The 23,773-nt window shown below is 40.0% G+C and overlaps 1 protein-coding gene across 1 annotated transcript in view; it reads right to left on the reverse strand.

The window, feature by feature from the left end:
- Positions 1 to 23,773, reverse strand: part of gabbr2 (gamma-aminobutyric acid (GABA) B receptor, 2) — a 208,815-nt gene that overhangs the window by 43,355 nt on the left and 141,687 nt on the right. Inside the window, exons 9-13 of the mRNA XM_080862287.1 lie at positions 18,574 to 18,654; positions 17,737 to 17,887; positions 15,694 to 15,826; positions 13,745 to 13,852; positions 9,134 to 9,256 (exon numbers count right to left, since the gene is read on the reverse strand). Of these exons, the coding sequence (XP_080718413.1) occupies positions 9,134 to 9,256; positions 13,745 to 13,852; positions 15,694 to 15,826; positions 17,737 to 17,887; positions 18,574 to 18,654 (596 nt within the window). The remainder of the gene's footprint in view (positions 1 to 9,133; positions 9,257 to 13,744; positions 13,853 to 15,693; positions 15,827 to 17,736; positions 17,888 to 18,573; positions 18,655 to 23,773) is intronic.

Raw genomic sequence — 23,773 nt, forward strand, 5'->3', positions numbered from 1 at the left:
GTGGCGGAGGGGTGATGATTTTCGCTTGTTTTGCAGCCACAGGAACGGAGCACCTTGCAGTCACTGAGTCAACCATGAACTCCTCTGCTTATCAAACTACTCTACAGTCAAATGTAAGGCCATCTATCAAGTAGCCAAAGCTTGGCCAAAACTGAATCGTCTAACATGACAAAGAAGTACAGCAGCAAATCTACACCACAATGAATGCATGCAGGTTGTTACGATGGACCAGTCAAGGTCCAGCCCTCAACCTAAATGAAATGCTGTTGCGGGACCTGAACTGAAGCAATGTTGAAAGAAGAGGGGGCCAAAATTCCTCCACAATAATGTGAGACTAATAAAGTTATATAGAAAATGATTAATTCAAGTTATTGTTGCTAAAGGTTGCTTTAAAAGCTACTGAATCACTGGGAGTTGTATTTAGTTTTTCACAGGACTGCAGAAGCATGTTAGACCAAGAGGATCAAACACATTTTAGTTCATGGCCCCATAAAGTTCAATTTGACCTCAAGTGGGCAAGACAAGTAAAAACACTGGATAAAAGCTGACAAGACATGAAAAAAAATCTAAAACCATAAGCCTAAAGCCTATTTCCCCCAAATTCACAGTCTGTCATATATTCTACAATTTACAGAGCCTAACAGAAAGTCATAAAGTATTCACATGGGCATGAGTATTTTACATATATAGTTACAAAAAAAACCTTGTCTAAATCTAAAAATACTATAATCTTTCCTTATGTTACAAATTCCTGTGCAAAACTATCCAGTGGGCTGAATTTGACCCTTTGAACCAGCTGCTAGTTTAACACCTCTGACTTAACTGTCAGAGTAGAAGCCACACACACCACTAGCGAAACAGAAACATGACCTTTGCCCACATAAATCTAAAATGTTTCTGTTTAGTCTTGGCAGCTTTTCTTAGATCAATGAGCACCCACGAGGAAGAGGTTTCTAAAACAATCGTCTGACCACAACAGCGTGATGGATCTGAAATTTTTGACACAACTAAAAGCTGATTTTATTAATGAGGTCACATAACCCACAGGCTGCTCCGACTACAGAATCAGAGTTTAGAGAGAATACATTTATACATATAAATGTAACACCCATGTAAGGTGCAAAAAAAGGGTGACCAATAACAATAAAAACTCAAATAGCCTCAGTGACCTTGACACACAGATTCCCACTGGAGTAGTACACGCGTTCTCTGACTCAAGGAAATTTGCTGGCACATGTCTCACTCCCTCTGGCCACACTCGCTACTTTCCCCAACTCGGCCCATCAGCACCAAATCCTGACCGGAATTGGGCCAGATGTTGATCCCTCCCTTTGAAGAGGTGGAATTGAGAAACTACACAGAAGATGGTGAACTGAGAGTAGAAAAAAGGAAAAGAAACACCAGAATCAAATGAGACAGAGAAAAGGGGGTGATGAAGAGAGCTAAAAAAAAATTGAGGATGGGGGAAAAAAAAAAAGAGTGGTTCAGTCCAGCCTGAGTTTCATCCACTGGCACTGCTGTCAGAAAGCACTTTTTTTCATCCCCTGCTTTTTTAGCACACTCCCAAAGGGTAATAGCTGGACAAATAAAGAAAAGCAGAAGAGGGGTAGAGGATAGGCTGGGAGTCATGGAATAAATAAGGAGGTTTGGCAAACAGAACAGGGGCTGGTGACATGATTCTGATGGTTAAATGTCTAACATAGGTAGAAGGCAATTCAAAAAGTAAACAATATAAGCGCATGGTGATGAAAAAACAACATGAAATGAAATGTGGGGACTGAATGTGAGAAAACCTTATACCTGTGGGTGCAGGAGAGTGTGTGCGAGTGTGTTCGTTAAGTCTGTGTCTGAATCTGGATATAAACACATTAAGTATTAACCTCTCTACTTGATATTCATATGAATGAATAATTTAATGCAATTTACTATCACATGGGGGTGATGGATGCAACATGCCACATTAATACAGCATATGCAGTCAAATGCAACGGAGCGAAATAATGGGGACAAATGTCAAGAATGAAGAGTGAAATGATTCAGCAGGACAAGTGGCAGGCAGTAGCAATGCAAACAGCACAGCAAAAACTGCCAGGACTGCTTTGCAGAGTGACTCTAAAGTGTGGAGTCACATTGATAGCAGGTGCCTGCTGTCAGACTGGTCTGATGTCATTATTAATAGAAATTACAACAGATGCAAAAACTGGCCTTCTTATTTGTTGCCCACAGTGTGACTGTTGTCTGCGGTTACCTTTCCTCTCTTTTATTTAGAAATGATGTGAACAAAAATGTTTTTTTTCTCCATCTTTTAAAAATAGCATTTTTAAGTATTACAAGAACAGATGGCATTTTACAGCCTCCCGCCAAGAGAAATGGCTGTGTAATCTGAGTAATTGCCTTACTTAAGATGTATTTTCATAGCACAACTTTTTCTTTTAAACAGCGCTCAAATGCATTTATGTTTGGGGCAAATAATGAAGACCATAGCAGCGTCCTTTAGCCTCTGGTCAGATTAGTTATGCATCTTAACCCTCGCCGCTTTTGTCTGAGCCTGGCAGTGAAGACCCTGTCTCGATTTCCATTGCTGATAATGGGGGCTCCCATTCAAGCTAATCAGCATCATATCATCGCTGCATAAAGATGAATATTTCCACATTAAATGCTAGTGGTGAGTCATACTTTGCTTGCTCCTCCGATGATATGATACTGGGACCAGGTGAGTGCATTGACAAAGCACCGGGATTAAATTCCCTCCACCCCCCTTTCTCTCCTCGTCTTGCTGCATACAGGTGGGGCAGCAGAGGCAGAGAAGCAGAGGTAAACTCTCAGAGATCTTCTGGAAGAAAATCCGCATGCATGAATATGTATGTGTTGATAAATCTGTTCTGCTTCGATCAGCCATTGACGATCTATCAGCCTTGGGCATGTATTTCTGTGTGGATGCTTAAAGTTTTCCCAGCATGCGTTGTCATGCTGAGACGGGTGCCTCAACCCATTATTTTTGTCTCGTGAATCAACAGTGCCGCTCTCTGCGTTATGGATGTCAGGAACCATGGCCGTTGCCATGGCGATGCCACACTGCAATATTCTTTTGTAGCTCTCCTGCCCGCTGATGCTTGCAGCAGCTTCCAGGCTGCAAAAAAAATAAATATAAAAAATACACGACAGAGGAGGGAGGGGAAGAAAGAGAGGAGAGGAGAGGAGAGGAGAGTAGAGGGGGTCTGCGGCAGGATTCACCAGAATGCTAATCATCCTTTCTTGACAGTTTGTCCTTCATTATGCGGGGGGGACAATACCCTGGATCCACAAGAGTGGATATGAATGCATCCGTAAACACACAGGCACTCATACAAAAACACATCTGCGTATGACTTGCCACATTCCACACGTGTGTACACTGACACTACAGCATGTGTCAGTACTGCAGGGCTTAATTTCTAGCAGCCAGCAGCTGCTGAAACATCCATGCCATTAAGGAATGGACAATTATTAACGAGCCACAGAAGGGATTTTAATTGCTCACTGCAGCCCAACAATTCCATCAGCATTCCCAGGATATTTGGGGGAGCGGTCAGAACAATTCCTGCTTTCTGTACATTAAGTTTAAGAGGGAGGGCTGTAATTATCATCTTAGTCCATCTACATTCCACTTTGTTTTGTTTTGTGCTTTTCTATATTCAGCATGTGAGTCTTTATTTCATAGTATAGTATATAGTAAAAGCAGAGGAAAATTTCTTATAGTATCAAGGTCAAAAGTCATTTTTTGGGAGAGCACCATCATCCATGTAGTGCAATTAAAACTACAGGCTTGAAGTGGAGCCATAAAATATGACTGGGGGGTGTGAGGTTACTCTCCTCCCATTTGAAAGACTTAAAGACTTAACTCCCCGCACGATCTTTGGCTCTTCTTTACTTTTATTTGGGAGGGTATTAAATCAGTGATGTTTTATGAAGTGTTCCACAAGGATCTATTGTCAGCCTCTTTAGTTTCATCTTCTTGTTAATGCTAATAAAGGATGCAAAGGGGAATGGCCCAGTTTTGTGAATGGTAGCTCATTAAGCTTAGCTTGCTAGATTCAGCAGTGGGATTAACCCTGCAGAACTGAATTTTTCCAAGTTGCCCATGTACATCGCAAGCCCAATCATTTCATCCAAAATCTGCGATAGCCACTGACTTTGGCCACACACTCTCTTTGACTGTGTCTATTAAATTAAAGAAAGAAAAAGAAAAACTGAATACGCTTGTTGTTTAGCAAAGACACCCTCCGGTGAAGTGGTACAAACAGCAAAACTGGCAAACTAGGTAGCACCGTGACAGTTCAATAACACTGCACTGACATACAATGTATCCTTGGATACAGCAGGTGGGTACAGCTTAGCGAACCCAAGGTCAACTTCAATTCTCCACAGAGGTGAAATGTGAGGGGGTGTAGGGGAGTTTCTGACAAAGACAGAGCGAGAAAGAGAGAGGGAATGAAAAAAAAGAAAACGAAAAAGAATGTTGGCCAAGCATGATGCGGTAGTTCACAGGAAACTGGGTAACTAATAGTCCTTCTCTTTGAGCAATTTACTATTAGTGAGTCAGTCACTGGCTCCTGAGCTCCATGGAGACCGTTTACCACGGTCCTATTCCCCATCCCCTCAAACAGTCAGACTTAATCTACCTTTCAGATCAGAAACAACACACACAAACAAACACACACACGCGTATGCACACACACTGGACTACAACTGCAGGAGATAATGTAATAGTACTGGGGAGAAAATGAAATATGATGGGATCACTCTGTATTGTTTATTATGATCTTCTTTTTAATTGTCTTTCATTTTCATTGGATACTAGTAGATCACAACACCAACTGTTCCAACACCTCACTGAACCCAGTGGAAACGCTGAGTTATTTATTGCAGTGCTTATGCCATTATGTACATGGCTTAAAACCCTTCTGCCTCTGTTTATAAAGCAATATTCTCTGTTAGTTTTGCTTTAAAATTATTGTTACAACCACAGCTATTGATGAGTTATCGTTATCTCCTAACCTCTCTTTGCTTCTTGTCTACTTTCAGTTTATTTGGGTTGCCTTCTGGTTTGTGGTCCCACGTGGCAGGCCTGGAGGCCCAGGGTGCAGATGGGCTCCAGGCTGTCTCTTCCCTCAGCTGAGCCCCAAGGGTCCACTGGTGCCGGTGTTTGAAATCTGGCAGGCAAGGCAGGTTTGTGGACCCTATGCCTCAGCCCAGGCATGCAGATTCATAACCTCAGGGGAAATGCAGACTCCAGCACTCAGTGGTTTATATATATTCACAACCCTCCACTGGCCAGGACATAAAGTCTGAGACTACTCCATAAGGAGTCAGCTGCCCATGCTGATAACATTCACAAATACTAAGCAAGGCTTTGTTTTCCTCTTTCAGCAGGCTTAAATATATAAGTGGCTATATAACACAAAAGAAATACAGCTTTCTCTAGAGTTGTGTAAATACCTTTCATTGTAGATCAGAAGTAGTCAAATAATACTGCCAATATAATACTGCCAATATAATTTACATGTTTTCATCAGGGTTCGCAAACTGGAATCTTTTTATCCAGGACTCAGAGAGAGAGAGGCTCTCTGACCTGCTACTCTTTGATAAGCGCTATTTATCACTTCACAAGATTTTCATGTAATTGAAGAAAGTCAAAATTGGGTGCAAGGTACCTTTCCACCCCCACAGGACCTTGGCAACAAGCTGGCAAACAAGAAGAAAATCTATTCAGGATGATCAAAAGAAGTCTCCAACAACAGACCCAGATTTTCACCGCACCAGACTTCTGGCAACCTCTGTTTAGCAGCAGGGTCAATGAGTATGCAGCTAATGCTGTCAGTTTCTGAGGATTCCTAGGGTGCAGTTAGCCATCTTGTGGCCTGCATACAGAACTCTGTGGAACTCTTTGCTCATTAGGTGAAATGTCATCTTCGTACTAGCCGTAATCTCCTGTTTGTAATTTGAAAGAAGCAACAGTAAAGTAAATGTAATCGCGCTGTTCCACTGAGTTTTTAGCCAACACATAAAGAGAATAATACACTGTAGCATTAATGGAAAGCAGATTGTTTTTAAATAGTGTTTTCAATTCAACATACCTGGGACCTGTAGTACTACGCAGGTTCAGAATATCTAGGATATCTTTCTGCCATCTGAGTTCACTTAAGCTAACAATAGCAGTCACCTACTGTATGTGATGGTGGTGATAAACTCAATAATTCAAAACAGAGCTTCACAATCTATCTATGACGATGGTTGGTGGTATGTTTTAGGAAGACTGTGGAAGTTAATCAAGCAATAATATTAGGACAAAATTAATAACCCAACTTCAGTTGTTCCTTTGAATTAACAGGGTATGTTGTTTGAAAGCCTTATTCCTTCAGCTGCAGCCTGGAGAACCTCGTGCAAATTGTTAGTGCAAAGTGTTTATACCCAACATTCTGTGCACGGAATGTTCATGCGAAATGTTCGTACCCGAATGTTCGGGCAGAATGTTCGTACGTGCGGAATGTTTGTACCCAAAATTCTGTTCACGGAATGTTTGGGCGGAATGTTCATACCCAACATTCTGTGCACAGAATGTTTGTGCGGAATGTTCGTGCAAAGTGCTTGTGCCCAACGTTCTGTGGGCGGAATGTTCAGGCAGAATGGTCGTCCCCATTATTCTTTTCACAGAATGTTCATTCGGAATGTTCGTGCAGAATGTCCGCGCAAAATGTTTTTGCCCAAAATTCTGTGCACGGAATGTTCGGGCAGAATGTTCGTACGTGCGGAATGTTCGTACCCAATATTCTGTACACGGAATGTTCGTGCAGAATGTTCGTACCCAACATTCTGTGCACGGAATGTTCGGGCAGAATGTTCGTACGTGCGGAATGTTCGTACCCAATATTCTGTACACGGAATGTTCGTGCAGAATGTTCGTACCCAACATTCTGTGGACGGAATGTTCGCGTGGAATGTTTGTACCCAACATTCTGTGCACGGAATGTTCGGGCAGAATGTTCGTACGTGCGGAATGTTCGTACCCAACATTCTGTACACGGAATGTTCATGCAGAATGTTCGTACCCAACATTCTGTGGACGGAATATTCGTGCGAAATGTTCGTGCCAAGTCTTTGTCCCCAACATTCTGTGCATGGAATGTTCGTGCGAAGTGTTTGTGGCCAACATTCTGTGCACGGAATGTTCGGGCAGAATGTTCGTACGTGCGGAATGTTCGTACCCAACATTCTGTACACGGAATGTTCATGCAGAATGTTCGTACCCAACATTCTGTGGACGGAATGTTCGCGAGGAATGTTCGTACCCAACATTCTGTGCACAGAATGTTCTGTGCACAGAATGTTTGGGCAGAATGTTCGTGCGAAGTGTTTGTGGCCAAAATTCTGTGAGAGTATGTTCGTGCGGAGTGTTCGTACCCAACATTCTGTGCACGGAATGTTTGTGCAGAATGTTCATACGCAACATTCTGTGCACAGAATGCTCAGGCGGAATGTTCGTGCAAAGTGTTTTTGCCCAACATTCTGTGCACGGAATATTCGGGCAGAATGTTCGTACGTGCGGAATGTTCGTACCCAACATTCTGTACATGGAATGTTCGTGCAAAGTGTCTGTGGCCAAAATTCTGTGCTAGTATGTTCATGGGAAATGTTCTTACCCAAAATTCTGTACACGGAATGTTCGGGCGGAGTGTTCGTACCCAACAATCTGTGCACGGAATGTTTGTGCTGAATGTTCGTGCAAAGTGTTTTTGCCCAACATTCTGTGCATGGAATATTTGTGCGGAATGTTTGTACCCAACATTCTGTTCGCGGAATGTTCAAGCAGAATGTTCGTACCTAACATTCTGTGCACAGAATGTTTGGGCAGAATGTTCGTGTGGAATGTTAGTACAAAGTCCTTGTTCGCAACATTCTGTGCTTGGAATATTCATGTGAAGTGTTTGTGCCCAACATTCTGTGCCAGTATGTTCATATCCATATCCAGTTAAGCAGAAAAAACAAATCTTCACTTGAAATTTCTTGCCTGGCTACAGTTTTTGAGTGAAGAGTTGTTCTTTAATACACTCAGATTATAAAAACTACAACTGGATTATGGATTTGAAGTATCCCTTGGCCTAACATATTCCATCATCTTATGTATCTGATAATTTGATTAGGTTAACAGACTTGGTTAAACCAGTGAATTTTGTAATCATCTATATGTTATTGATTTATCATCTATTTTGAGACTATCTGCATCGATATTTGCAGATATTCTCAAAAACAACAACAACATGCACAGCTTGAAGTGTCCCTGGTTGAAGTTTCATGTGGAGCAAAGTGAGCAGATGTACTCAAACAATTAGCTTTCCTAAACCACAGCTGCTGTATACTTCATTAATAAATCACTATTATAGCCAGATCCTTTCGCCAGTGGGTCCTCACTGCACCAGTGATAAAAAAAAAGGGCACTCCTACTGACTTCAGGCAGTATGCTCAACACAGAAATATGAAATAAAAAATAAATCACCCAATTCAACCAAAGCGACTAATACCTCTGAATATAGAAATATTCACTTGCCTTGCTAATGTGTGGATTCCCTTAATATCACTGATAGTTATGTGCTAATATGCTATGCCTAACTGAAAACACACTTCACACATCATCAACCTCTAATGCCAGAGCTACAGTATGTTCAATTGAGCCAATTGCGCGCAAAGCTAGACTAATCCTGCACCAATCTCAGAGAATCTCAGTCTCTTTACAGTCACAGTATACTGTAGCAGTTTTAATTTCTGCTCCCTGCCATGCCAACTCTCCAGCGAAGATGAAACGATGCCAAGTGCCTCTTTTCCAGTGGAGCTTGCCAAAGTCTCCCATTCAAGCTGGCAAATGTCCGGCCACGGGATGGGCACAGGAGGCAGCAATGGCTAACATCCTGACCCAAAAATAACAGGCACAACAAAGATGCTCGTGCAGGAGCCTATAGCAGACATTTTGTTTGGTTAAACTCAAAACACTCAGGCATTTTTAGCAAGACTTTATGTCACCAAGACTCCCCACCAGCTAAGGTAAGCTTCATTACCAAAAGCGCTGCAAGTGACCACAAGTTTAGACAAGATGACTGACCTCCAGGCTGTATTCCTCCACAGTCCTCCTAAGTGGGTCCACAATCTGCCAGCAGATGAGGATGCATAAGTCGATTAGCAGCATCCCGCCAACGATAATCAACAGCTTCTGGTCCTTTATGATCTGAAGAGGGAAGAGAAAATTAGGTGCTTTTATTAGCTAAATAGCCCACACCTGCTAATGTTATATGATAATGCAAGTATCTGTAGTGTCATTTCAGACAGCATTTCTTATTGACCACACTAATTATGTGAAGTGAGTTATTCACATCCCATCTGAGGTCCTAGACCCCTGCTGTTTTCATTTTAACCATCTAATCAGGGTCTGGTAATAATGTATTTAACTGCAAATGACCACCTGCTGGGATCGGAATCCAGCCAGGCCTGTGAGTCCAAAAGACCAAGGCCTGGTTCAACATTCGATAAAGACACGTAGCGTATTTAGCAGACTGTAATCATCCCGGGGGTGTAAACCACGAGTTGACATTCAGTTGTGTCAATACTATGCCACCAACAAGCAACAGTTTTGTTACCTTGTGGTGAGAGAATGTGGAAAAGATCCACCAAACAAGAGCCACTGCAACCACAAAAGCTCCTCTTTTGTACCCTGAACTTTAGAGGGATGAAAGCTGTGACCTGTTTGTGATCTTTATTTATAATAGCGTTTGACTGTCTGGAACCGCAGATCAAAGGAAAGGTCAGGGGACGCAGGCTGGGCTGTGTTTGGTGAGTATCACATAGCCCAGATGCAACTCAGCAGTGTTGTGCAGGTCTCCACCCATAAGTGGGCCCAGGATGAGATAAATAATGGGACTGTGTTTTTTGATCTGCCATCTTTTGATGCAGTGCTTTTGAACAGATGTATGTCGGCAAGGCAAAACAAGGTATGTGCTCTGTTATTGTTTATCACATTGCTTCGGGCCATTTAGGACAACATGAAGAAGAAAATCAACATATATTACATATACTGATTAAAATTCTATAAATCTAACAAGTAATTAGACATGTTATATTTCTGAGAAATGTACTCTACCCTACACCATCTGCTAAACTGTGATATGTTACTCTGCCAAGGCAGTAATTAATCTAAATTACCTGAAGTGTTGTCTGTTTTCTTTCCACCAGTCACACCAGTAAGGCTCCAGTGTGGCTGTAGTTACTAATTTGAGGAAAAAGCCCAAATAATTTAGAGCCACCACAGAGCTATGTTCTTAAAATGATCCTTTTTGTTGATTTTTCAGGATAATTTTTATGTTGCATCCACATCTGCATTGTGTTGTGATGTGTGAAAATCTGTCTACAGGTAGATGTATATATAAATATACATTTCATTACTGAAAACTGCCTCTGTGGCACTTCCATGACTGTATCCTGCTTGGTTCGGTACTTTCTTGGCAAAATATTTCTAAAGACAGACAGATTTTCTTTTCTCCCTCTACATGAATTGTGAGTCCATGGTACTGGGGACATAGATGGTTGCTTCTTTTATTTTTTTAAAGTCATGTTTAGAGTACCAACATCTGACAGCACTGGTAGTTATCATGACATTATCCATGCGATCTACCTCAGTAACACTACAGTAAAGAGAGGGCTGTCTTTGCAACTAGGAAAAACTGGAGGTTACCTTGGTGATTACATTGCATTTTTTCTCATTTGGCAACTGGTTGCAAGTAGCTGTGGTAACCAAAGGTTGAGTGTGCAACACCTTCAGTCCCTGGGTGTCAGCTTTTGATTAAAGGTGATAGCACATATCGCATGTTGGGAGGCAACCTGTGACTCAGATGGACTGGCAGAGGTTACAAATAACTGCTGTACAAATGCAGATAGTCGACAAAAGCAGCATAGTCAACTCAACACAACTAGTTGAGGTGCTAGTTGGTTATATTCTTATTGTACTCTTAGAAAAAGGCAGGTCTGCTAGGTGCCTATACCATTTTGCCATCCTGCAGCAACTGTGTCAGTATTTGTGGAGGAATTATTGAATTTCTGTTCAATATTGAGAAATCTACAAGGTCTACAATGCACTCTGAACAGAAGTAGTAAATGTGAATTTCTTTGTCTGTAAACTGCAACAAATTTGCAGTTTTCATCGATTTGTCACAGTTAATTGCTGCATTTTCAGAAACAGATTGCATGTAACCACCTTGAGCTCATTTAATCACAAGCAGACTGATTCTTTGTTATTGCTGTTTCATCACCATCTTAAAACACCAAATTTGCTTTGAAGATTTGCCAACTGATTCCAAGTGGACGCAGGACCAGTCTCTGTCCATGCAGCAGTCACTTCAAAGGCATCAAGACTCCAAGCCAATTACACATGGCCACAATACTTTTGCTTGTGCCGCAGTCTCCAATCATTGTTTTAGCGACTGTAGGACATTTTGCCTCAGAGCTAATTCAAATTTACAGGGTTACTGATATGATTGATATGAGACCCTGAAAGTCAATGAATTACTTAAAAACTATCAATAATTTCAGATACAGAGATGAGATTTGGTTAGGACCAAATAAATCACAGTCTACACTTATCTACACGTCAGACTTGAGGAGCTGATCATGCACAGAGTCACAGTTTTACAGTTAAAATATTTGTTGCATGACTTCCATCCTCCATTTTTGCTTTTTCTTGACACCACTGTTTTCCCATTGTTATTAAATTAAGAAAACAATATTTGCAGCAGTGATTTTGTGCATTGTATCTTTCATGTATGTTTATCAGTTAGGAAGCAATCCATCTAATCCCTGAAATAATGATCAAAATGTGGAAGCAGTAAAAACAACATGTTTAATCTCTACTTTTAGGTTTTAAATCACACACTTATGTGTGTGTGGCTCGTACACAGGGGGACTTTTGTGAGCACATACTGTATGCTTATCTGTGTTTATGTGTTTGGAATAATAGGACATTGATTGGCTCTCCTCTCTCTGCATCGTCTGTGGCACTGAGCTTTTAAAGAAGTGAACAAGTGCCAGCTACAGCCCACCAAGTGGAACCTTTATTGAGCTCACCCTTGATTTACAATCCCTGCTCTCCCACAGAGAAAAAAAAAGATGAAGGGGAGGATAGGGGAAGAAGTGAGGGATGCAGTTCCAATCCCACAGTTTGAAGAAAAGATGTGTTTGTCCCTCCCCTGACAGCAGTTGGCAGACATTTCAGGACACCACCAGCAACTATCACTCTAGTGAAGCCAAAGCCCCTGCACTCAATCAGTGTGGGTGAAGTGGGATGTGTGTCTGTCCTGCTCACACAAACCCAGGCCTTGAACCATCAGAAAACACACCCTGAGGGCCTGAATACTACTTCTGGAGAAACATTTGTTATGTCTCTGTTAGCAAGGGAAAGAGGATGAGAGGATGGGAACGGAGCAAAACAATTGGCTGTGAAAGGTCAGAGAGGAAAAAACTCTTTTGTTTTCATTAAATGATCACTTTGAAAAAGACAGTGAATTACAGAAATGTAAAAGGCCGGGACCAAAGTCACACATTACAAAAAATGATTACAAATGTGTTGTGACTGAACTGCAGTGGAAACTCAATCTAAACTGGGCCTCAGTTCTTGGATTCTCTTTATCTTAATCTATCATTTGCCCTCTTTTCTCGGCGCCCCCTTTTCTTTTCATAGAGTCCAACCTACTTTTTTTTTTGCCATTTGGGCCATGTTGTTTGTCTTGTCCCTTTCTCTGCCACGCTTTGCCTTTCCCCTTCTGTCTCTCCCTTCTGCCACTATTTCCCTGCATCCCTCCAAACTCTTCCACTCTTCGATCCTTCCTCTTTCCTCCTTCTCTTCCTGCTTTCTCTCTGGCAGGCCACCCACACGTCCTCCAATATGCAAGAGGGTGAGAGAAAGGGAGAGAGAAACAGAGGGGAGAGCGAGGTCTATAAATACAAAAAGGCCAAGCAGAGTTGCAACACTTGGTGAGCTCGACACCGCTTTTATATAACTGGGCCAGCAAAGCAGATTGTGTTAGATGTTTAAAAAGCCATTTGTATTTCTAGATCCTTTTTCTCACAGAGAAGATTCTAAAAGCAGGTGCCATGGGGCTGCCAGTCTTTCAGTTTGTAAAAAGCACGAGTAGCACTGATGCACTGAATACAATCACCCACACACCAGCGATGGGGTTATAAAAGGCATGCGAAGCCTCCTGGAAAAGACTGTCATGTGCCAACAGATACGACTGTGGTTGTATCAACCGCCAGTTATGCCATCCAACAGATGTAGGTAATGTCATGAAAAATATAAGGTTAAAAACCTCGAGAAAGCATATGGCCGTTTAAGTGGAAAGCTGCAGATTTGTTTGATATAAACAAATTTGAATATAAATGAAAAATCAAACCACGTTTTTAAGGAGGAGGAATCATTACTGCAAATCTATGAAGCAGGAGTGTGTGGGCCATGTTTCAATCACATCAGAAAAATGAGAAGATATAGACTGGATGGAGTCGTGAGGAGTACTTCCCTGCCTTTTGTCTTGTGGTAACTGGGATAGGCACCAGACCACCCTACAACCCTAAGGTGGATAACCAGCTAAAGCGATTAAGAAAATGGATTAGGTTAGACCCACTGAGTTACCTTTATAAAAATATTTCAAAAAATCATAATATTTTTCAATACCTTCTTCTTCATCTTCACATTTTTGAAGATGGCGTGTACCCTCCAGGTCTTGGCAAACATGGCTCCGAAAGCTGTTGTGTATCCAACAATGAGGATCCACGTCCGAACCTATCAGAACAACAGTGAGACATGAAATTGTGTCATGTCATAAACTGGTGATCAAGGCTGGAAACAACATCTGATCTGACAGCTATTTGCATTTTTCTCCAGAAGTTCATTCAAAGTAGCATTATGAAGCATTCTAAAAATAAGGTGCTGTCAGATTTATTTCCCATCTCTGAAGCTCTGGGAGAACATCCTGGACTATGAAGCTGTCACACTCCTGAGCGCATTTCAATTTTAATGAAAAACAAAATGTAGATCTCTTACTTCCACGGCACAAATGGCACCGCTGATGTGTTTTTAAAGCTTCAAGTGCAACTATAACTGAGAAAATCCTAAATCCACAGAGACCCTGTGTGCGCGATTTCATGTTTTGTATTTGATTACTGTATACGGTACATATTTTCTTTTTACCTGTGTATCTGTGTACAAGCTCTCTATATCTGCATACACATATGAGAAAGCAACAAAATGTGGCACAGCGGTAAAGAAAAGAAGAAGACAGCGAAAAAACAATTACGCCATTTGTTCTCAAAGCAACCAGCAGATATTGATCGGTAGCAGTGAATGGATAAACCTCTGTGCTCCTCTGCTGCAGCACCCGAAGTCTGAAGTGACAAACTCTGTTGTGGCTCTGCAGCAGAGCTTGAACCAGGTGACAGAAGTTCAAGACGTGCTCTGCCTAACACCTCTTTGGTACACATGTGCATATTTGTGTCTCTATATCTGAACAGGGTGGGTGTCTCAGTGGAAACCAGTTATCACTGTAATCAAAACTCTTTAATTAATCCAGTATCTACACAGTCACACAGTAATGCTACCTGAGGGGAGATACTTAATATGCAGCATGCTTACAAAAGGCCTGCAGAGAGAGATTCTGTTAGTTTTCACACAGTCACATGTGAATACGATTCATCTTTTGGTAGTGCTTTCCATTCTTTAGAAACCGTTATATGACATAAGATTCTGGGGATGAGAAGTGACCCAGCAAAGACTTCTGTCTGGCCCACTGAAGGTGTAGGAGGACATCAATTCCGGTTTATTAATTGTATTTTCCTACGTTTTACCGTTTTTCCTACAGATAAAGCCCATTCATACTACACCAAAATAACTAAGCACCTGATAAACAATTACATGATAGAAAAGTTTTTCACTATATACTATTTTTTTTAAAATCCATAGTAAAACAAAAAGAATAAATAAAATAAAATAAATTCTGTAAAATAACAAAAACTTTGTTTTATTATTATACGGCAGTCAGAGAGCTACAAGAACTTTTTGCAAATTTAAGCCCAAACAGTCACGCTGACAGCTGTCTTTCATTTACTGCAGCAGCATTTTGTTATCATGCAGAAACACTGCGATGATAAATCTTATTTTAAAATATCTGAGGTATTCAATAAAAAGTTAAATTCCTTTACACTGACAGCAAGGAGAGTTTCACGTAATATCAAAGTGGGCTGTATGAGTTTGACATTACTGACATAAGATGAGAGCAAACATGGCCAGAAGAGAATTTCATATTTGTATACACATATTCAGATAAGATGTGTACACTGTTTATAATAAAGGTTTCGCCTCCTCTGGACACGATTGAGTCCATTTCTTTTTTAAAAACCAATCAACTTGAACCAACGAGTGCTCACAGAATATGTTTGGTTAATATGCTGATAAATTGATTTAAAACAAAGACATAAAGCTTGCATCTCTTTTTTGACTAATAAAATATACTTTGGTGGTGTGGCAGTGGATGGGTAGTTTTTTCTCCTTTTTAATTGAGGCAAATTTTAAATTTTTGCCTTTATTCATTATTTTATTTATAGGAGAACACTCTTAAGAGGACTCACGGTGCAGAGGGTCTCAAACTCTTTGTCAGAAACAAAACCTCCGTCCAGACCAAACAGGAAGATAGATGCATAGGAGAGCATGCCTCCCAGGATGATCAGGTTATTCATGTAGGGACTGGACATCTTGATTAATCTGAAAAGAAAAGAATAAAGGATTAGAGGAGATTCAAATGATGATAGAGTAGAGTTTAATCTTATACAAAGTGAGAGCTGCTAAATAATAGTATTTCTCCAGAAATAGTTCATCATTATGCTCATGCTTCATCATTTTTTGATTTCAATACTAGAGATGGACCGATCTGATATTACGTATCGGTATTGGCCCGATACTGACCTAAATTACTGGATCGGATATCGGAGAGAAATAAATAATGTAATCCGATCCGAAGTATCACAAAATCACCTCACAAAACGCGCTACTTGGCGTAACCCAGCTCGGCGCATCGGAGCAGTATGTGTCACGTGATAGAGCGGCTGTTGTCTGCGAGACCTGTCGGCGGTCTGTTGGAGCATTTGGAGCGTCGCTACATGCTTCCTAACCGCGGCATTTCATCTCGGCGAAAACTATCCCAGAGAAGTAAAACAAGTGTGTAAGTTCATCCCTGAATGTTTGCATAGTATTTCCACGTTAAGCTTAACAACTGATATATGGAGCCACAGCTGGACTGGCCATCGGAGTTCCATATTGAGGTGAAAAGGAAGCGATTTGTCCCGTACTTCAGCTAGAATTAAAAAATGGACACAAAGCTGGAGTTATTCTGTCTTTTCTGCGCAGTTGCATCTACTTCTCTCATTCTCTCCTTCCTCTCCTGTTATTACTTCAAACATGAAACTGATCAATGATCAGCTGATCGGCTTTTCTGCCGCAAGTCCCGTCTTTCTTGTTTGTTTATTGCCCACTTTGCGCTAGAAAGAGGAGACCAGCGGCTAAACAACAGCAGCGCATTTAAGCTTGATCAGCTGTTGTTAGAATGTATTTAATATTACTTTCTAGTATCAGCTGATGTTTGCTGGAGCCACAGCTGTAAAAAGTGCTGGTCATGATATCGGTTTGGTTATCTGGTGAGAGGGAAACATGAAGATGAAACCAGGAGATGTCCTTACTGAATCATCAGAGCTGAACAGGTGATGGAGAAACAGGTTTACCTTATAGGTGACATGAATGGGTTGAAGGGAAGTTATGAATTGTTTCTGAGAAATAACACCAGGATCCTTTTCTAAGTAGCTGACAGCTGGTAACTGTGCAGGGGCGGATCTAGCAAAGTTTTGTGGGGGGCCAAGTAGGGCATTAACAGGGAAAGGGGGGCACAAAGAAATACTTTTCTTTGTTATGTGATTTAAAAACTTTGAATAAATAATTATCTGAATCTTACAACAAAAGTGGTCATCTGATTACATGTATAGAAATCCATTATTGTATATAGTAACTAATAAGTCTAATATACACCCTAGTAAGCTATAGTACTTTTTCCTTTGGGAAGGTACCATCTGTGCAATCTGCAATTCTGTTGAAGAAAGATGTTGAATCTATTTAAATATTGTAGAAAAATAATTGATTTTATACTTGCATTAAATTAAAGTTGATTAATTCGATTAAGGGCTGGGGGTGGTTCCCTAATATTTTTGCTGGGAGTTGGCAACCCTATTAGTTAGTTTATCAGATTGATCAGTGTTGTTGAACTATAAAATGTTTTGGGTGGAGTGTATTGTTTTGCATACAGGTATAACAGAATAGCTTCAGTCTCTTGTTTTTTAAAACTTATACAAAATGCACAAGATATTTATAAAAAACAGTTTTATTGATTACAAAATACGCTATATCGGATTCATATCGGTATCGGCAGATATCCAAATTTATGATATCGGAATCGGTATCGGACATTAAAAAGTGGTATCGTGCCATCTCTTTTCAATACCATTCAGTCTCCTCAGATTCTTCTACCACTACTTCTCTCTTCCTACTAGTCCATAATTTACCTTCTTCCTTCCACTCTACATTGAAAAATTTCACCTTTGCTGGCTAGTTGTACAACTTGTGCTGACCTGTGATTCCGATTCTTGATGTTGAAGAACAGGAAGGCCCCGGCCATGAGCATGCCCAGTATGGTGATGGTGGACAGGATGCTGTAGAGCGGCACGTTGATGTGGCGCCTCTGCAGACGCACAAACGTCCGATCCTTCGGTGGCTCTACACCTACAAGAAAGAAGGTTTGTGATACAAGGAAAAGAGTTATTTTATCATACTAAAGCATAAAATAAAACTGTCTTAACTTCAGTTCTTCCAATGAATAGTGATGCTGCAGTAGCACCGGTTATTTTTAGAGATAATTTCCTGGTCCCCCAGTTTCCACTAGTTAAGTGTCTCTATGATAATGGCTCTTAGGATGCTGCTGCACTTTCTTTTCCCCTTTTTTTTGCTGTATTTTTCTATCTCCAGTATGCCAATCGATCGTAATAGCATCATCTTACATATTTCCACTTACTGTGGTCAGCGATGTGGAAACAAGCTTTTTAGAAGCTACAGTCTTAGACTTTCTGTATGTGGAGAAAGGCTCAGAAAATGGCTTTGAGCATCGCACAAATTACAAAGTATGTCAACACAGGGAAACATGGGAGGGGTTGAAGAAAAATGTACTGGTAAATAATTTAGCTGTGAGAGAACAGTTTAGGGAGGTGAGTTCCTTCACTGAGTGGTGGTGTTGTCTGAGTGGGTCTGTATATTTATGTTAGTTGGAAGGAGTTTGGGTTCAAGAGCATAAGTGAGCATAAAAGGAGCTGCTAAGTTTTTAGTCTTTACTGAAACATCCTGGTTAAAAAAAAAATTGGAATAATCAACAGATTTTCTTTAGTGAGTTTTAGATTCCTCACACAGCCACATACCTTGGAACCTGATGGAGTTGTTGATGAGGTCCAGCACATCAGCAATTGCATTGTATTCACCGACTTTCACTTCCTGTCCCTCTGTTGAAACAGAAAAAAAGCACAGATATGTAGGCATCAACATAAATATATGTAAATAAACTCTCCAAGCGTCATATAAAAATGCATACAGTTAAACCCAGTTTTGAAAGCTTGCAGCTCTATCTGACACTGACACTGCAGGTTCACAATGACAGTACGCTAATGTTCAGCAAGTAATTTTACTCATGTTAACAGTCTTAGTTTAGCTTGACAATGTGCTAAGGCTTTCTATTTAGCACTGTAAAATTTACAGCTGAGACTGATAAGAGAACTAATAATTGCTCAGGAAACCAAAACATTACATGGCCCAATGATGGTGCAAAAGTAAAGGAGACATTCACTCAAATGCAAAGACCACGAACGGAAAATGAATGTCTGTGTTAAATACATCTGCGTTCCATCTAGAAGTAGTAGAGACATTTCACTAGAAACCCTTAATTTCATTCTCACTGTTTTGGTCTAATAAAAGTCACCTGGAGGTCAAAGTCACTGAGGCTCTGTGGGAATCTTTTCATTATTTTTTGTTTCGTTCCAATACATCAAGTAGATGTTCAGATATCACAGCAATTCATCCATGACCTTCTGACTAACTCAGCAGGCAAACTGGCATCACCATCCCTCCAGACATATTGTTAGTATGACATTAACTCCTTTGTCCCACACGCCATCAGACTGTTTAACTCCTCTCTGGAGGGGAGAGGGAGGGGAAACAGGAGGACAAAGGAGGGGGGAACAACTAAGCTGTAGTGCCTCTGCACCTCACTGTACAATACCTTGTGCAATACTTTTTGTAAATAGTCAACAGTGCAATAGACTCAATACTTGAAATGTGCAATTCACTTGTATTTTTATTTTTTATTCCTATTTATTCTATTTATCCCCTTTGTATATTTTATTTATATTTGTCTCTGTATTTATATATGTGTGTGTGTGTGTGTGTGTGTGTGTGTGTGTGTGTGTGTGTGTGTGTGTGTATATATATATATAACAGTTCTGTAACTGTAACTTTGGTCGTTGCTGTGCTTTTTTTGGAAGTCGAATTTCCCAGAGGAACCCACCTGAGGGATTAATAAAGTTCTATCTTATCTTATCTTATCTTAATTGGTTAGATCAATTAATGTGTAATCATTCAGGTAGTCATGTTAAAATCCATCAGAACTGTGTTTTGGTGAGTTTTACTTTTGTTTGATGTTTGACCTTTACTGTGCCAAATGATTTATTCTTCAGTTCCGGAAACTTGGCACCAATGTGAAATGCCACTTTTTTGGGCAGTTATTGTGGAGCATTAGTTAAAGTCACTGTAATTTCAATGGTCAGCAGAACATAAAAACTGCATGCCTTTGCTGCTGCAGACACACTTTTCAATTCAGCATTCTTTGAGAGTCATGTCTCCGTGTCTTTGATTTATTGTGCCTGAAAGAAGAAGCAGTAGTGTGGAAGGCCTGCTTCAACAGACAACTTCAGTGAAGTCTGATATGGAAACTTGAATCTTGCTTTTTACATACACTGAGAATCCAGTAGCTAAAGTTAGCTGAATGCAGTGACACATATCAGTTTTCATTCATCTACAGAGGTAGGACGACATTTCATTTTTTAAATCGGACTCATTTATGAACAAAAAAAGAGACAAATTATTAGTGCAAGTAGGATATTTTATAGATCTTTGCAGACGTCTGGATGGGTTCTTTAATTATAAGAAGCACCATGCTGGGTTTATAAAATGTTGGACCAAGTGTTTCACATTTGGAGAAAATGAGATAGAGGAACAAATAAAATTCACACATTAATCTGACATAGTGAATAACCCAGCTTTAAGCTCTATCGCTACACACAGTAATACAACCTCAAAGAGAGCTTTAAGCCCCAAGATTTTCCAAGGGCCATTAGTGATTTAACAAAATATCCATAACACTAAATTTTAAGACACTCAGCATGATTACCTACATTTAAAATTCTCAAACGGCAGCTTTCATTTTCACCCTAAAATGGCCAGAAAGTGATCTTATTGTTTTATATAGTTTTAATTCCTTGTGTATTATACGTCAGTGAAACCAGGAGTTTAACGGAAAGCAGATACTGTAGAATCCAGTCAGCAAACAAAGAAATAAAAACCTGACAAATGCAGCAAAAAGCATACTTCAAAGGGTAGTTACGTCTATCTCTTACTTATTTTAGAGCAAACAATAATTATATTTTTTTTTATTACACTATCAGGTTGCTGTAGTGTTTTCTGATTACATTCAGGGGATAGCAAACTGCAGTAACCCCACCCCATAAACACCATCAGCCTCTCCGGAGCTGTGCTCAAACAAAGCTATTTCAGAGTTTACAGTTTTTTCTTTTAGAAGCAACGATGAGTCTCTCAGGTGTAATACAGGAGGAAGCGTAACCTTGTCAGACAGACCTGGGTACTCACTCATAAAGATTACTCAGATTACACAAGGGGGACAGAGAGAGGGGACAGATTATCCAGATCTTTTTTTTTCTTTGTAAGTACTACAAACAACCCGCAATTTCTCGTGCTGCAGATGTCAAATCTCTCTGATCCTCGCTGCTATCACTCTTTTGCAGGCCCACTGAACTCTTCCGCAGCAATGCCCTTGAATGGAAAATGACAAACATCACCTACTGCAGCATCACAGGGCTCTTTTTTCTCTCTAAATGACCTCAAGTGACCTGAAGTTTTCCCATCAACCCATCAGCGATTGTTGAAAATGACTATTTGACAATTTTACAGTGCAGTAAATGTGCTTAGGCAATAAGATTTGCATTTCTCAACCCTCTCACAGTGACTCAGGGCCACTGACTAATTTCTCTTGACTGCGTCCTAAACAGCAGAAGGGACTATATATCAGCATTCCTCCTTTCAAAGGCTGCAATGCTATCACAGCATTCTGTCCCCAGAGGAATACGGATGGCTGCAGCAGGATGTTAAATTCAACCTGTCGCTCAGTCTGTGGCCTGACATTTAATTGTCTTTTGTTTGATTAGTCAACATAACACAATTGAAAAGTCAGTAAAAATGTCATTAAAATGTAGAAGTTCGATAATAATAAAAATGAAAATGAAAATCAAAATTATTAACACCTGCATAGTTAATATTCTTTCATTTTTATGCTTTTTTCCCCATTACAGCCATATCATTACCGTCCATCTCCTGAGTATAATTGTTCTAATTACCTTGGAGTATGTTAGAATAACAAATTGTTACAATTTAACTTTGAAGAAATCCATAAGAAAGCACTTAAACTTAAACAGTCATCCAGCATTCAGTGTTACAGGTGTTCAAGGTGTCTCAAAAGCTGACGAGGACTCTTTTTATTACACAAAAAAGGCAATGGTTTAAAGTGGGACTACCAAGACACTTCAAGTTCCAGGAGACACCAGCTGGCAAAATCAGTTCAAATTCAGGGAGCAGGTTTTCATGGATGTGAAAGAAAGAAAAATTCTAGATGTTAGAAAACAAGAGATGAGTAGAAACTGAATCACTAAAGATTTGCAGGAGAACCTGCTGAAGGCGGTCTGTACAGACACTCCATTCATGACCAACAGTGCTCAAAAGAAAAACAAATAGCTTGTGTACTTGTGGTGTGAGATCTCTGGTATAAGAATGATATGGACCATAATAACAAGGGGATTATCTCTCCTAGGATTCTTTGAAATATGAGTTAAGAAGAATATAATTGCTTAAGAATAAGCAAGTTTATTATTTAGTGAGTTAATTTCTTAGTACAATACCAAGTATCAGTGCCAAAGATCAGTACCTAAATGTGCCTAAGAGTCCTCCCTTTAACTAGTAAATGCAGAAGCCCCGCCCACCTGAGGTTTAAACCTTCTGTTTGCAAAGAGCAGCCAATCTGAAGACAGCTGGTTTTAATGGAGAAGAGATAAAACAGCTTGTTTCAGACAATGAATGAACTGAGGGGTCGCACCTAGAAATAAATAAAGATTATTATGAACTGTGAATTATGTAAAGAAGTTCAACTAGAGTCCAAGAATCAATAACGAGCTGGCAATTAGCATTAAAGGTTTAAAGGCTGGACAAATTTAAAGCATTTTCGAGTCAGGGCCTCTCTGCTGGAATCTATTGCCTGAAGGTCCAAGATATAACTGGCATGATAACATGATTTTTTAAAAAGCCTTTCTGAAACTTACCCTTAAAAAATGTTCAGTTTAGCATTATGAAAAATACTTTCCCCCCCACTGATGCACCAGCATCATAATCACAGACGATCCTCATGCTGGTTTGAAAATTACAAAATGGAAATTGCCGGTACTCTTTTACTATAACTCTCTCTGCTGATTACCAAGGATCAGACCGCTTTTTATTAACACAGTCTGACCCATTTTTGTAGCAGTGTTTGTAAATGTAATCAAGGTTGTTTGGGCTTGTTTTTGTATGAGCTTCACTTTAGACTGCCTTTAATCATGTTAACTGTATTTTTGTCATGTCTGATCTGTTAAATTCAAACAGAAAAAAATAGAAAATTCCTGATTCCTTCAAAACACTGGTGATACAGTAGTCTTAAGAGCTATTTTAGTTGAAAGTTATGCTAAAACACTATTACCTGGAGGTACGCTGACAGTAGCAGGTTGTTCTTATTCTAAATTCCCGCAAGACATGATGGAAAAGCAAGAAATTCAGAAATCCAAATGCATCCCCTTACACTGATATGATATGGTGGCTCTGTTGTGGGGGACATTTTCTGGTTTTGTTTAAATCCATTTGTCGCCAATTCAATACAAAGTTTTTCCAAGTGATCACTTTTATCCTGTAACGAAACATTTCTATCCTGGTTCGCTGTAAGGATGAATGTTTTGATCCAAAGCGCTGGAGAGGTCACTAAAAAGTGGGGTAAGAATGAATAAATGATGTGAATCATACTCTATGACCTCGCAGTCAGATCGAGATTTAAACACATGTGGGAGACTTTGGAGCAACATGTTAGACTTCACTTTTCAAACCACCAAATGAGGGAATATGTTTTGAAGAACAGTCCCTCTAGTATAGTGCAGAAAACTTACACACACATATATATATATATATATATGTGTGACATTTTCTACAGAAAAAGAAAATAATGGTTCCTTATCTACCATGCATGTAAGTGTGTTGATT

The sequence above is a fragment of the Rhamphochromis sp. 'chilingali' genome, assembly GCF_963969265.1.
Source record: "Rhamphochromis sp. 'chilingali' genome assembly, chromosome: 17".
Lineage (NCBI taxonomy): Eukaryota > Metazoa > Chordata > Actinopteri > Cichliformes > Cichlidae > Rhamphochromis > Rhamphochromis sp. 'chilingali'.